Source organism: Dendrobium catenatum, unplaced genomic scaffold, assembly GCF_001605985.2.
Source record: "Dendrobium catenatum unplaced genomic scaffold, ASM160598v2 fragScaff_scaffold_1341, whole genome shotgun sequence".
Classification (NCBI taxonomy): domain Eukaryota; kingdom Viridiplantae; phylum Streptophyta; class Magnoliopsida; order Asparagales; family Orchidaceae; genus Dendrobium; species Dendrobium catenatum.
Genome location: NW_021319803.1, coordinates 3080 through 20212, shown reverse-complemented (window position 1 = coordinate 20212; position 17133 = coordinate 3080). Strand labels below are relative to the sequence as shown.

General features: G+C 38.2%; 1 protein-coding gene across 1 annotated transcript; it reads right to left on the bottom strand.

Moving 5' to 3' along the window:
- Positions 1-3131: 3131 nt before the first annotated feature.
- LOC110101062 (nucleobase-ascorbate transporter 12-like) lies at positions 3132-9242 on the bottom strand. The gene is given in 9 exon segments (XM_028699565.1): positions 3132-4079; positions 5879-6165; positions 6442-6676; positions 7560-7847; positions 7927-7949; positions 7952-7973; positions 8139-8281; positions 8334-8391; positions 9147-9242. Coding segments are annotated over 9 exon segments (1374 nt in total). The 3' UTR covers positions 3132-3857.
- Positions 9243-17133: the final 7891 nt, after the last annotated feature.

Genomic DNA, 17133 nt, shown 5'->3' with positions numbered 1-17133 from the left:
GAGCCTAACTAATCATCTGATTGATGCTTGATTATTGATATATCCTCAAAAAACTAATCATGATCGGGCACGAATCTGGTGGCGAAATCAAGTAGGAAACTTCTGAAATTAAGTTTGAAACCATCTTAACTCTGATCTCAACAAACTTGTAGTCAAACTGAACATCTCTAAGAGACGAATCAAATGATACCAAATTCGACTCAATCCAAGCCAAAAATAGGTACAAATTGAAGACTCAAGCATCTTTAAAAGGTTTAAACAATAAATTTGATTAGCAAACGATTTTCAAACGTAACATGCTTAAAGTCAAATCAAGCAGCTCGATGAGACAAATCCAACGACCCCAAGATCACTGAATTTTGATATCATTAAAAAATTCAAATACCCAGTAAACGGGCCACGATCAAGGGGATCAATATAAGCCGTCCATTCAAATCACTCCCAATGTACCCTTGATCTCTCTCATATTTATTGGTCATGCCACTACAAAAAAATTATAAATAGACCCTTCATTTTTCATTAAAAGGGGGAAGGACCATAGGAGGAAATATGGGAGAAAAAGAAGGAAGAGAAAGAAGAGAGGAGAGGAAGATAAATATGAGATTTTTGTTGCCATCAAGCTACTCCTCGACCACCACCCAGCCACCAACTGTCGCCATACTCTCGCCCGGCCACCAATTGACACTGGATTTACACCCAGCCACCAACTTTCATCGATCCTCCTGACCTATGTCGCTTTACAACGGTATTTCTAACAATTGCCGCCCACCGACCGTCGACAGTCCTTCCGACCTCCATCGTCAAACTACGATCCTTCCAACCTCGTTCCTCAGACAGCAGTCCTTTCAACCTTCGTATCCATGACAATGGTTTTTCTAACCATTGTCGTCAATCCTTCTGATCATCGTCGCCCGACTATAATCTTTCTGGCCATTGTTGCACATCGACTACGATCTTTTTTAACCTCTGTTGCCAAACAACAGTCTTTCTAACTGCTTTCACCGGCCAATTATGTTCCTTCCGACCTCCGTCGTCAGACTACGATCCTTCTGACCTCTGTCACCAGACAATGATCTTTTTGACCACTACCGCTCGTCGACTACGATCCTTCTAATCTATGTCGCCCACTGACTACGGTTCTTCCAACCACCATCACCCGAACTTGATCTTTCCGACCTCCATCGCCCGTTGACTATGGTTCTTCCGACCAAACAAACATGCAAATACTGATTCTTCCAATTCCCACCATGTAATGCACTCGAACCCCCCTCCCCCTGCCCCGCCGCCGCAAACACTAGTGGATTCATTCAAACTAGGCTAGACCACATAGTTTTCTCCCCTTTTCAAGGGTTTCCACGTAAAAATTAGTTTATTATGAATGCTAGAATCTTTCTTTTATCTGGTTGTGTGTTGAAATTTCATACAATGCTAAGACGTTAAAACTTCATATTTCTCTATAATCGCGAATATTTCAGCAAGCAAAAATGTTATTAAACATATACAACTATTATTAGACATAATAGAATTTATAGCATTTAATAAAATTTGACATAATTCATTAGATATATTATTTAAATTGTTGATGAAATTTTTCAAAAACAAAGCTGTTGGGAGCTGCAGTTTGCATTAATCGCGTTAAAGGCAATTATCGTTGTATATTCTTTCATTTAATTAGAAACAACAGTTTTTTTTTTTTAATAATACAAGTTTTTGTATTTTTTAATATCAAATTAAACGAGCTGAACTCACAAGCCAATAAGCCGAGTTTCTTCAAGATCAAACTTGGGCTCGTTTAATATATGAAATCGGGTTGGAGCTCAAGCTCAAGCTTGAAGGCAGGAAGCTAAATAAGTTCAACTGGCGAGCTCATTATCGAGTTGAGTTCGAGCCGGCTCTCAAGCCAGTTTGGCTCACCTACACCCCTAGTTGAAACATTGAACTCTCAAGTCGAATTTCAAATATTTTGAGACTCGATAATGGAGGAGAAATTAATGCGTGCAAAAGAAATTGAAAATTTTGAAATCAAATGTTAATCCATAATTTTATTTGGAGAGAATAGCTTTGTTCTTTCTTTTACATTCATATTATTCATAAATGCAAATTCACATTTAAGCTTCATTTGGAACCACTTTCTTCTTGTTTTTAGCGCAACTTTTTAGTACAAAAATTTCTAATTCTAAAAATTTTTATACAAAAAATAATTTTAAAAAATAGTAAGAAAGTCATCCCAAATGAAACTTTAATGAACTAGACATAAAATCAAATTATCATAAATTATAGAATACATTGGATTATAACTTATAAGTGAACAAATATACTCAATGAAAAGCTTAACGTCAATTTAATTAATTATACATGAACAATTTATTTAAATACAATCCAAGTTATTTGTTTAAAGGCATGAACAATTTATTTTTTTTCAACAAATAATTTATTAAAAGCTTGATAGTAGCTCGTATAGTGCTCACCTACTATATAATTATTTATCAAATTAAGACTTCATTTGAGATAATTTTTTTAGTTTTTCACGAAGCAACTTTCTAATACAAAATTTTAAATTTTTATACTAAAAAACTGCATCAAGAAGCAATAAAAAAAATCATCCCAGCTTCGTTTGAGACAACTTTCTCATTAATTTCTAAAATAACTTTTTAACACAAAAAATTCTAATTCAAGAAAATTTTTAATTAAAAATCTATTTTAGAATGCATTAAGAAAGCTGTCTCAAACGAAAAAATTTTATAAAGCAATTTTTTAACATTAAAATTTTGAATTAAAAGAAATATATATATACTAAAGAACTGCTTATAAAATAATAAAAAAAATTATCCCAAACAATACCATAATCTTAGCTCGAGACACACCTTCAATACACCAACTCATCACATAAAAAATTAATTTATTACTTTTTTATTATCATAAATAATTCTAAACAAATAACTACATAAATAGAGAAAAAAATTATATATAAACACTAATCTCAACACTAATTGGGGATCATTTCAAATCTCTCATTTCAAAAATTTTGATCTTAGATTTGGATGACAGAAGCAAAAAAAAACAAACGAATACAATCCACAAAAATCTCAACAAGATAAGCCACGCGCAGTTGTAAGCCACAGCTAGAACATAAAAATAAAAGAAAATTGCTATCCTTCAAATAGAGGGGAGAAAAGATCTCACAATAATAATGCATTATGCCACATGCTTCACATCTAAATCACAGCGTCACCTCATTTGTGAGAACAGGATGTAGAAAACATAAACAAAAATTCTCCAAAAATTATTCTGTGCGGACGTCGAACACCGTCCGGAGACCAATCAGAATATACTATGTCACCCTTTTACCATACCGCAGCCAGTACCGAGCTGCGGTACCACTCAGTACCGCAGCTCAGTACCACGGCATTTGAACGTAGAGCTGCGTCCGGCATCCGCACAGAATAATTTCTCCTATGCAAAAATCATAAAGATTTAGAGCACATTTACAGCAGAAATTACAACTAAATATCACCTCCCAGAATCCAAAGCACACCACGCTGTACAGAAAAACAAAATCTCAAAGAATCTGAACCCTCCTAAATAAGAAATACATAAAAAAAGGATAAAAAAAAAGTAAAAAAAAAAGGTAAAAAAAGCAAATACAAGTAAACAAAACTGTTCTTACAGAGGAAAAGAAGAACAGGATTTCCACTTACAGAAGAAAGACATTCTCACCTGGAAAAAGGACATTTCCATGAACTTGCAACTCTGCAGAAAGATGAACATATTTCTGAATCTGAAGGGGAAGAATGATGAGACTGCTTCTTGATCTCTTTATAGATTAGAGAGAATGAAGAATATAGGAAAGCTGTATATCAGAGGCCAACCCACTTTACCCATCTGAAAATCCTCCCAGCTTTAAAAGGAAGTTCGTAATCTCTTTGAAAAGAAGCTTCACTTCTTGCAGCTTCACTGTCAGACCAAACATAGACTCCACGTTCATGTCTGCTACCAGGAACAGTATTGTCCAGAATTACAGCTATGAGAAAGGCGACGATCATGTTTAATGACATAAGTGTATTCAGAACATAATTTACCTGTAAAAAAACAATACATATAGGTGAGAAATCAGACTTATAGTATTGACATGATATAGCTAAAATCTTGTAATGGCGAGGAGAATCTATTAATCCTTTTCCATACACATATAAGAGAGATTATTATGTGTGGAGTCCGGGCACAGAAAATTATTCGGTTTTGTAATTGTGAACAGTAAAAGCACAGTTACTGTTCACAGTCACAAAACCGAACGGTTCTTTGTGTTCGGACTCCGCACGTAATAATCTCTGCACATATAAACATCACATCGCAGCTTGTTGAGTGTTGCCCCCGAGCTGCTTCTGTTTGTAGATCTTGCCTAGAGGCTGCTCTGCCAAAGCCACAAAACCTGCTTCACCCACAACCTACCCATCATTCATGTGATTACAGCATCATTTGGGACGGCTTTTTGACTGCTTCTTAAAGCAGCTTTCTAGTATATAAAAATTAATTTTTTTTGCTAAAAAGCTGCTTTAAAAAGCAGTAAGAAAGCCTTCCCAAACAAAACCTACATCTACGCCGCCAACACCATTCTAAGGATGACATTACCTCCATAACTTTGCTTCACCCGCCACATATCACAGAAACTTCCACTCCCTTTTGTAGTGAAAGTTCAAAGCGGGTTAATAACCCATTGATGCTCATAACAGACTGGAGGATCTGCTAAGGCCTTTTGGAAGACAAAAGACATCATGGCAAATGTTTAGGATTTACAGAAACTTCAATGGTCAAGAACCTAAATTCACAGAACTCAATAGTTGGGCTTACATTATGTCTTCTATCCAACAAATTTTGAGTAGAAATAAGAACCTGCAACGCCTGGTTGTCCACCACTATGCAATTAACATTACTCAATCTTCAGCGTATCTCAAAATATTTTTATGAGCTAAGCACTAGTTTATAATCATATTTTAGAAATTTTATCTTTGAAATTAGCTCAATTTGCATCTCCATCATCATTTTATAGCTTTCTAATTAGTTGCATTAATCACTTTTTTTAACCATTTTCATAGCATAGTTACCTTTTAGTCACCATGGAACTTGATGCATTTAAGGTTGAATATGCAAAAATGTCATTATTTGTGGAGCAATTGAGCCAAGGTGTAGAAAACATAAAACACAATAGGATGGTTTCTGGTGCATCTTTAGAAACCCTTTAGAACAACTTCAATCAAACTATGAGGTAATTCTAAATCTTTCTCGTCAAATCCAACCACTATGAAAGCCACTAAAAATTTAATGACTGGTGAAGACATCTGGTAATGCCTCCAAATCCTATTGACAACTCTTGAAATTTGGGCCAAGGATGAGTTAACCAATGAACTTAATTTATGATTGGAATATATTCAAAACGAATGAGGAGCAAACTAATATCTCCATCTGTGAGTCGATATGCACTTCCCCAACAAAAAGAAATTATAAGAATAATCCTAACAAAGTCCTATTATAATCATATTTATGAGTGTCAACAATCCTAACAAAGTCTGAAGATAAGTAACTGGTTAATACACTTCATAAGAGAAAAGACCTAAAAGAAAATATTCTTGAAAGCTATCTGCCTCAATAAAGCTATCGTCAAAAAAACGTGAACAATCTAAGTCCATGAAGGGATGATTATTTTGTGTTATAAAAATAGTTAAGGTTTTGCTACACAATTCTCATCAACGCATGTTTTGTTTATCCTCAAAAATGAAAATAACTATTTTTCAATGGCACTTCCTAAGAATAAAAATCAACATGAAAAAACAAAACCATATTGAATCATGGAGCTCATGTTATATAGAATCTAAGAACTTACGCCACCATAGGAAGTGTGGAAAGGTCCATGAGATGAAACAATATAAGGCTGAAAGTAGCTTGGTACGGCTGAGTTGGCATTAGGAACGAGTCCAAATTGCTGGAAATAAGCAGGAATTGACAAAGAAAAAAATAAAGAAAGTCCAACAATGATACTGTTCCTTGAACTCCCAGCCTCACTGTAGCGTAGGTTTGACAAGCCCAGAGCAGCAAGCATTGCCCACATAAAGCAAAGAAGAGCAGCAACCATGACCATTGGAATTGAAGCAATAAAGCCGCTGATTTTACCTATGAACAAAGAGATAGTTTACTACATTCAAAAAAGTCAATTATATGTGACAAAGGACGAAAGCAAGCTTTTCATCCAACATCACTAATACTTTCATTCGTTTGGGACGGCTTTCTTCCTGCTTCTTAAAGTGACTTCTTAAAACAAAAATTTTAATTTTTGTACTAGAAAGCCGCTTTAAGAAGCATGAAAAAAGCCGTCTCAAATGAAGCCTTAGTGTTCATTAGTGGACTAAAAAGTGACAATATCCATGTCAGGGTTACAAGAACGCTTACCAATAAAAGAAATAAGAATTAGAATAACAGCGCCAAACTCAACAGCTCTTCGGCTACCCATTTTTGTCACAGCAATAGTGTGAACATTCTCAGTAAGAGTTGTAGAGCCAACTCCTGTTCCCCATAGACCAGCCAAGATGCTAGAAACACCTTCTAAGCCAATCCCTCTGCTGAGTATGCCAGCTGTAGGTGGCCTAGATGCCACCAACAAGGAAGATGCATGGTATGAACCAACCTTGACAAAGAAAACACAATCCATATGCACATAAATTCATATAGAGAAAATGCAAGTACAAAATCATCATGAATTTCTAAGCATATTGTCACATAAATCAAAACTGTTTTTCCAAAATGTTAAGAAATAAATAAGAAGAACAAAAGAAGCCTAAGATAACATGGAAAAGATCGTCGTGTATTTATAGTCTATTCTTGCAACCAGTCATATTTACCAACATCATAAACAATGCAGAAAGCATCTCTTAAGGTTGGCTATTTGGTTGATTGCAAGTGTTAAACTTAGCTGCCTCATCACATCATAAGGGCATCTCCAACCCAACTCCAAACGCTTGAATGGCGTCGCTCGCAAGCTCCAGCCAAACGGTAAAACTTCTGCTATTTGGTTGCGGGTGAACAGTGGGACGCCAATATTGGCGTTGCACTGTTCATCTTCACCATTTTTCTATCTCTACCGAACTTGCCAAAGAAATGTGTGAAAGAAGAGAACGACCGTTAACTTCGCAAAAGGGGGCAAAATAGAGTTCGATTGGAGATGAATCACGGCATTTTTTAGTTTCATGGCATTTTGGAATGAAAAATGAGATTTTCGGTTGGAAATGCCCCAAGTTTATCAATTGTATCAGTATAAATTTGTAGCATTTTGAAAGCTAAATATAGACTGCTTACTATAAAGAAGAGAATTTTTTTTTAGTTTTGATTCATTACATGGCTACATGGCACCCCCCACTTTACTCTTTTTTATTAGTTTAGTTTCCTCAGGGAAATGCTGATTCAGGACATAGCCATTTTAAGTCCACAGATGAAGGGGATGAAAAAATATGTATAAATAACAGTAGGAATAGTATTAAAATGTGGTAAGTACAAGTTGAGAATAAACTTACTGAATCAACTGATGCAATTATTGATACTGCACACATGACGATGACCATTTTCCAGTTGATAACCGGTGTGCCCCATTGTAAGGGGTATGGAAACCTAAACCATGGTGACGCACTTAAAGCATTGGAAGTGTCGACACGGCAATGCTTCATCCTAGGTACATGCTTCCTGCAATAAGCTGATAGAGTATTTGAGGTGGGTACGTTTATGTCACAGCTTTTATAGCTATAGAGTCCAGCCTCTGTCAGGGAAAAAGCAATGGCCCAAGTGACTCCCAGACTAAGAGGAACCTGTACACAGCCAGAGATCAATTTCACAAGAGCTAAGAACTTCTAGTAACAAAAAATTTAGATCACAATACCAACTTACTGCATAGATTAAAAAGATGACCAAATAATCCTTATCTTGCGCAGATACTGTAACAGGAACATGAGCTAACAATACAAATAACAAACTCAAAAAGAGAAGAGGGAAAAGAACTGCAGACTACAGATATTACATGATTAAACACAATGGGCAAACAAAGATTATCCTAATTTCATATTCTGCATATAAAGTAAATAAAGGCAGACTGTACTCGCCAGTGCAAATATGACGACCAGCAATATCTGCATAATTCCAATCTCTAGGCAGTTTCCAACTTGAGTAAAACCGTAACTGAAAAATGAAAGGCCAACTGCAGCAACCGTAGGAGACACGACAACTGGATTAATCAACCTGTTAAAAAGTATATTATATTAGACAAATGCAAAATCTCAAAGAAACAACAAAATTACGTTCAAAGACATCTCTTGCAATTGCCAGTACGTAAATTCTAACTAAGTGAAGCAATATCTGCATGTTTTTACATGAATACAACACAATAGTTCTAATAGCCATCTTTCCCAAAATATGAAATTAATTAGATGGGTTATGTTGTGTGTTCCTAGAAGCAATGTCTGCATACTTTTCATATTTCTTTATAATGGAACCTAGAAGCAATGTGCTCTAATCCTATTTTTCATATGAAAGCAACACAAAAGTCGCGACAGCCATCTTTCCCAAAATATGAAATTAAACATATAGGATTAGATGATCCCTAAACACCACAAGAAAGCACTTAATTAAGCCTATTCAAATTACTAAAATAAATGAAGATGACTTAATAGTCCCAATAACTATCTTTAACAAAGATACAAGCAATTAAGATTGGATGTGGTAAAGATTACATTTACAACACACTCGAAGTATGTGACAATGTGGGAAGTCATGAAAGTAGTAAGTATCATATGAACAAAAGAGATGATAATACGCGTATGCATATTAACCTATATTCAAATATTTTACAAGTAATGACGTGAGGTTGGGTTCGGTCCAATTCAGCCAACCGAATCTCACCCTCTGTCCTTTCATCTTTTTTTTTTTAAGTTTTTTCCCCTTAATTGTTTAAAAAATTTGATTTCCCTCCAAAAGGGTCACTAGAGGTGGCTTGTGTTCAGTTTTTGTAAAAATCATAAATTAGAAAGTTGTTCCTGGTTTTCTTTTCTCATTGTATCCTGCCAGAGCCAAGTGGTGGCCCTTTTCGCTCTGTCCATTCCTTTTCCCCACACTTCTTTCCAGGTTTCTCCCCTGCTGTCCACCTCTTCCAGCCCTCTACAGCTGCTGTCCAATGTCTGCACCAACTCCAATAGCTGCAGTCCAGCCATCTACCACTGTTTTCTCTAGCTGCCTAGTGTCTGCCCGCCTCCTCTTTCTGTCCAACCACCTCAACCTTCCACGAGTAATTTCCGGCATCATCTAGTATCAAAGCCCAGCAAAACTCCGCAAGAATGCCATCAAGAAGAGACATTCCAAGACCAATTCAAGAACCTTCAATGGAAGAATTACAATGGGAGATTCGCCAACTTCAAGAACGGCTTGCGGTGATGAAACTACATCATCCAATTGAACACTGGAATGATGATGAACATCAAAAGGAGGAAAAAATACATTTTCATGAAGAAGCTTCTAGTGAAGAGAAGGAACCACCCCTTCGTTATTATAGGCGAGAACTTCAAAGACCTCAAGATTCAATATCAAGATTGATATTTCGTACAAAGAGGTACCTCTTGACCGTGTCTTTAAATTGGTATCCATAAAATTAAAAAGTAATGCATCCTTGTGATTGAGTACTAGGGCACCCCTTGAAGGCAGAGGTTCATAGTTTAACAAAATGGCTAACCTCAAAATGGGTCATTGCAGATGTTTTATCAACAGCTAACTCATTAACAAAATCACTATTAGGTACCTCTTCCCCATTCCACGGCTAGATGAACTCTTTGATCAGTTGCACAGAGTCACCTATTTTTTAAATATTGATCCAAGGAAAGGATACCATCAAATACAATTGCACCCTAGAGATGAACAGAAAACTACATTTAAGACCCACCAAAATCTATGTGAAAGGACCGTCATGCCTTTAGATCTAATACACCCAATATTTTTACATGTTTGATGAATCAGATCTTTCGAGACTTCTTAGGTAAGTTTGTTGTTGTTTCGCTCAGGAAAAGATAAATGCACTGTAGGCATGAATGAATCCCGCTTCACAACCATAGGATTGCACTCTCCCTTGAGGCAGATTGTATAAGACCCAATCAAGTATGTTACAGTAATTAAATGTATTGTAACACTTATTTTAAATTCAATAGTAAACTACTATTAAATTAATATTAACAGTTAACTACTGTTAATTATTCATTAGTCTAATATCTTAAACTAATATATAAATTAAATAACAATAATATTTCCACTCAGACATCCAAAAAGGCATGCACCGGTTGGCTCTTTCACGTTAATGGAAACTGATTGGAAATAAAGGTTTCATTTGGATAAGAATAAAAGCAATTTTGTAAGTGGACCCTCTCTCATAATTCTTCCTTATCCTGTTTCACACAAGCCATCTGATTTGAGGGAATAGATGTGTTCATTGGATGAGAAGGAAAATCAGTTATATGAGATGTGTGGACCTCTCGGTTTGATAATTCTGGCTGGAATTCACAGAAATCTTCGGCACAGCGCAAGAGGAAAATACTGTAGCAATTTCGCTACAGTAGCCTCGGTACTGTAGCACGGAGGGAATAGTGTAGATTTTGGCATAGTGCTGAAGAAATTTTCTTGTTGTGGTGAAGGAAAGTAAAACAATAACAACAATATGTAAAATGGAAGTTATTTGAAGAATGTAACAAATATTTCTATGTTTGAATTAGATTTATATGTTGAATTATAGTTGGCATGTATGTAACTGATTTGAAAACAATAAACAGTAAACTTTTGAAGGATTTGGAAGAGTAAGAATCAAAAGGAAAAGTTTAGAGAAATAGTAGAAGATAATAATATTGGAAGAAAGGTAAGAATTGTGAAGATTATCATTATCTTTTATATCATATAAATTCATTCAAGTTCTAATAAGTGAAGATTATCATTAGTCTAATATCTTTTCGATAATATGTTAAAGAAATAAGTTTGCATTTGTTAGATAATGCATGTCAAACTCTTCTTACAACACTTGTTCGGCTATATAAGTGGTAACAAATATGAATTATGAATTATGAATTATGAATTATGAATATAAGAATTATTTAATATTTATTTAAGAAAGATTGGCTAATGTTATGTTATGATCTCTACAGTATCAGGTGGGAAAAAGGAACCCAATATGAAACATGAACTGTAGATGGGGCAAAAGAGACCCCAAGGAAATGGATACCTGCATAGCAAGTGGGGAAAAAGGGACCCCTATGAAATTCAATGGTGATAATGTCAGGTTTATCTGGGCTTCATTGAATATGTTAAAGTATAGTCAAATCTTTTAAAAGATTAAGATTAAATATTCAGTATCTATCTCAATTGACATAAAGGATGAAGTTCAATATAATGTTTTTAATGCTTTACAAATTTTGATAAGTTGATAAGTTGATCTAATTAGTAGCTCAATGTTGTAATTTATTATGTTATTATATTTTAATTGTTATTGAATTGCATAGCTTTTTGAGCCTCACAGCTCACCAATTTTTTTTTACTGGTTGTTGTTACAGGAAAATAGAAGGAGAAGATTGATGCAAGTTAATATATGCAAGTGTTTCTTCATTTCATGTTAAAGTTTTTTTTTTTCATTTCATGTTAAAGTGTTTCTTCATTTCATGTTAAAATTATATTTGTTATTAAGTCTACTTTTGGAGGTACTAAAACATTTCAGTCTTGTATTAGTGGTTTGTTGTAGTGGCTCTGTAAGATTATATTTGGAGTAAATTGAATTTTAGATGCTTTCATGTATTCAGTGAATGATCTGTTATTAGACTTTTATAAATTCTATACTGAAGGAAATGTACATTAATGTATAATGATGTGAAAATGAAGATTATGCTAGTGATACCTGACAGTACTATTCAGTGATACTGTGGGGTGTTACAGATTGAATTTTGAATTTAACTAGATTTCCCCTGAGGGTAATTTCAAGATTTATTTAGATCTGGGTGCTTACTTCTTATAAGCGCAAGCCCTCATAATTAATTATCCCTTCTAACACATAGAAGAGTACTCTCGATGAAGGATAAAACATATACTTAGCTGTGCAAAAAGTGTAGAAATGTGCAAGTGTTTTAATTCTATTTACGGAATGATAAAGGTACACCCGGTCAAGATCCCATGATTCCGTCGTTCTTGGCACATCGTAGGTTTTAGTCTACCGACACTAACAATCATTAACCATAGTGTCCAATGAATCTGATTAACAACCATGGTTTACCTCCTCTCAGTGATCTCGAGTAAACTGAGATGATTAGATGTGAGTTTTAAATTTATTAGAGTTTTGCAGTTTAAATCTATTAGAATACCCAATAGCTAGTTTGGTTTGGGCTTTATAACTTCATTTAGAAGTTACCCAGAAGTTTGAATTGAAGTAGGTATTACGGCTTCTCCTAGAAGTAGTCCAGGTGTTTGAATTTGAGTCAGGACTTACGGCCTTCATTGAAAGTAGCCCGGAAAGTGGGTCTTACAGCCTCTATTAGAGTTTTCCCAAGGAGCAGGTCTTGCAGCCTCTATTAGAGTTTGCCCAAGGAGCAGGTCTTACAGCCTCTATTAGAGTTTGCCTGAGGGGTCTAGGGTTAGGTTGCTACCTAGATATTTCCTCTATAAGTCGAACTTACAGCTTCTATTAGAAGTTGTCGGTAAGCGGGTCTTACAACCCAACCCTATAGGCTAAGCTACCTAATATTTGGTGTGAATGGGTTTTAAGGTTATTTTCCTAATGTATGGAACTTTACTGCTTCACTTAGAAGTGGCTCAAGTATATTGTCTATAAATTGGTACCGTATGTATAAGGGTTTACAGTCTTGTTTACTAATTTGACACTCACTAGCATGCAGTTGTTGTTGTTTTGACACTTACTGACTCTTTTACCACCACCTCCATGTCCTCTATCTCCTCCTTCACTTTCATGGTATGATTCGTAGTGAATGGCTGAATGCTACCACAGGTTCAGGGAAACTTCTATCAGATCTAGGTGCATCTTCTCCTCCATCTCTCCCTTTACCTCTCCCTCACCTCCCTCAGTTTCCTCATCATCACAGACGGTGAGAACCTGAAGTGTTCGATCCCTACAATATGCCCTAGAGTAAACTTCTCATCACACCTGAAGCATAATCCCTTCACCCTCTTCTCCTGCATTTCCTTCTCCGTCAGTCTCTTGAAATTTCCCCCACTCCCTCCTAAATCCTAATACTAACTTCCCCGGATAGTCTCCTGAAAACCACATGCTATAGGACCCTGGGTGCTAAAAGAGTAGTGGTTATCCTATAAGAGCCACCTGAACAGCTGCTCTTGGCTCCCCTCTCTAGATACCTACGATCTTCTACCAACTGTGTCAATTACATGGCCTCTCCCAAGTCACGAGACTTCATGACCCTCACCGCAACTCTGATATCGGATTTAAGCCCCTTCATGAAGTTTCCCTCCGTCTTTGATAGTCTCTCCACCCGCTGGTCAAATGCCCAAACCTCTCACGGCAGTCAGCTACTGATCCATCCTGTACTAATGCAAAGAACTACTAATAGAAGTCCCCTCCCTTACTGGTTCAAAAATGTTCTAGTAAACACTCCTTGAACTCTCTTAAGTCCCATATGGGCATCCTCTGGTCCCTCCACTGATATCAAAACAGTGTCTTCCCCTCTAAACATAGCCTTGCTGCTATCAATTTCTCTTCATCCATCAGACCATTGAGAGAGAAATACATCTCCACTTTGCACATCCACCCATGTGCGTCCTCTCCCTTTGAAAATGGACATTTTCAACTTCCTCACCTTTTGATCTCCCCTATTTCCCCTTATTCCTCCATAATTTCCCCTTTCCCAAGTGTTTGGCCCTCCTCAAGTCTCCCGATCTTCCCTCCTAATTCATACACAAACCCCTCTTCATTTTCTCCCCTCTTTTTGATGAAGACATCGTCAGCAATTTCGACACATGTACCATCAGGAGACGCCGGAGATCGACGGCCACGATCATGAGTTTTATTTTGAGTCATTTTATTTAGTAGTTTATTTTATTTTTCAGTTTTTCCGCTTTTGCCCTTATTGGTATTTGGTCTCTATTGTAGCTCAAGGGGCATTTTAGTCTTTTGTTTTCTTTGTCATTGTGAGGCCTATATAAATGGTCATTTTCTTATTGTAAGGGGGATGATTGATGAATGAAAGTTTATATTTCTTATTCTCTTTGTGAGTGCAAAACTCCTCGATCTCTTGGTGAGTTCGTACGAGAAGCTAGATCTCTTTGTGAGTTCTAGGTTTCCTTGTTCTATTATTTTCCTTTTAGTTCTTTTTTTATCCCTTCATCGGCTCGGAAATTTGGGTTGAAGTATTTGTGGAAGATTGGATTTCATTCCTCGGATCCTTAAAATTTTCTCTACCCGTGCCCTTTACCCGCTCTCTGCCGCCGCCCCCTGCTAGCTTGCCCAGATCGCCGGTCCGAAGCCCCCGGCCAGCCTCAGCCCGCCAGCCCACTTTCCTCATGTCGCCGCCTCCTTTTCCCCCCTCCTTTGAATTTCAAATCTGAAATTCTGAGGCTTCTTGAGCCATTAATTACTTCCTAAATGGTTTCCCTAAATCATGCCCTCAATTTAATTGGATTTTAAATTTCAAATTTGAAATTCAAAATCAATCTAATTGAATGTCTTTAATTTAGGCTCCCAATAAAGGACTTGAAGTTAGTCAGATGGTATGTAAAGTGGGAAGATTAAGAATAGTTGGTGAACCCACCGACGTTTGAAAACCTCAAATGCCACGTCACCTTCCTACATGGGCGGCACCCGTAATACTCTCTTTCGTCTCAAATGTCACCGTGGAAGAGACACACAAAGCAGCCAATGAGATTGAGTCGCCCGTGGAGTACTCGTTTATGGCAAGACTTGAATGCTTGAAGTCAAATGAAGCCTGTTCGTCTCCATAACTCACTCTAAAAAGCTAAATATAGGATCAAAGGCCGTCATAGAGACGCCGGAGCCCACTCGACATAAACTCTCTACGCCTCTCTGTCTCACTGTCGCCGACAAGTTGTCGGCGCAAGCGCAAGAAGAGCGAGGTCCAATCGTGCTGGAGAACCGACAACGAGATCCCACAAGGCGACTCACTCGACTCGTGCGGAGGATGCAAGTCTGGATATAAAAGTAAAGGCCATAGATGTGTTGGGATGCGCACGGGCACCCAGAAACGAGTTCCCATACACTTCTTCAGCAACCGGCGACTCTAGTCTCCTAACGCGATACTACACGGTGGTCTTAGTGAATAGATTCGAGTAGGCAATCGTCTGGCGAGGCGCTCTACTAACACACTATGACCCAACCCAGCAACACCAAAAACACACAGAAGATTGAATTGGTCATGTAGATGCTTCCTAATAGGGGTGTGATATTAAATGTTTCTTGAATGTTACACTGTGTTGTGGATGGTATTGGCTCATCATAAAAAATCGTACTACTAGTGCTCCATTTTGAGGTGGTCAAGAGTAGGCCCCACTGATAGGGTAAACCAATCCTCACTTAAGGACAAACTGAGACAGTTCCTTAAACCTTAATTGTGAATCATAGCTAAAAGCGTATAAGCATAACATGAGCAAAAGCGTTGTAGACAGTGGATTATAAAATCCCAATGCAGTCGGGCTTGTGGTCATAAGCGAATGATCCTTCTACGCAGCCTAGTAGTCAAAGGTCCATGCGACAGGCTACATGGCAGAGACGCCGAGGAGTCTAGTAACCGTTGGACACTTGGTATGCAGTACTATCCGTGGCACAAGAATGGGCAATCCCTGGACTATGGCGGTCAGTAGAATAGATGCAGGGAGTGTCAGCACGTAGAAGCAAGGCTGAAATATCACCGGATCGAGGGGCCACGAATGAGCGTGCATCACAGCCCGTCAATGAGTTAGGTGACGGTAGAGCTATCTACATATAAACCATCCTGCTGGCTCTGGAAAATTTTACTGTAGGCAAACTTGTCATGCGAGGTCGAAGTGGGGGGTGAAGCGTACCACCTTCCACGTGTGTAAGTCCTTTCCGAACAACCAGACTCAAGCGGAAGAAACAATAACGGCTGGGGGGCTACCACCTCAGGCCTGCACGTGTTGAGGACGATGATGTTAGGTTGACATGTGTAAACTAGGCAGAACTAGGGGGGCTACTAGCGCGGTATGAGTGAGGATCAGCTAAGAACGCGTTAGAAAGCTCGGCAGCGAGATCAGGTGTGTACGATGATGTGTGCGTGTGACCCTCAAGGGAAGAGATTGTAGCGAGGCACCCAACTAAATGGTGAGCTAAGTGAGAATGGTGGGCTCGTGGAGAGTCCAGTAAGAGCCCTGCGACATATGCGCCAATGCGCAGTAGACTCCGGACACATGTTAGCCAGTCGGACCCGGAAAAAGAGTCACAAAAATAGAAGGTTAGAAGAAGGAAACAGCTGGTTAACCGTCATGGATTGGGGCAGCTAAATGACGGGGTAGAATGATAGACGGCGTAAGAAAAAGCGAACCAGGTGCGACTCAGGTGACGAGCCCTCAACGGCTCGAATGGTTGAGGGCGTCCGACACGGCGTACTGGCAACTAGATACCGGAGCGTGTAGCCACAACGACAGTCACGGGGAGTCACCTGACGACGGTACCACCTGGGATGAGTGGCTCTTCGGACCCGAAGACGTAGGGTAAGGATAGAGACAACTAGATTGACTACGAGGGGGGCAGACAAGCCCGGAATGCCCACCCAAGGCGAGCCGCACGGCTAAAGACCTCACCGAAAAGCTCGACGCTCTGGCAAAGTAGTGAGCGCAAAGAGGGGAAGATGCAAAAGCAGTCTCGCGGGAATACCCTGACTTGAAAGACATGGAGGCGAGATCTGAAGTTCAAAAGACCGGACCCTTGACCAAGACCACCACTAGGGCCCCGCCACGACCTCGTCTGGGAACAAACCGGAGACAGTTGACTGGGTAGAGAATTCCACCCAGACATGTTGGAGAACCATAAACTAGGGGTGGTGATTCCCACAGCGGTAAGGTGCAGCCTTAAGCGTGATTAATGGA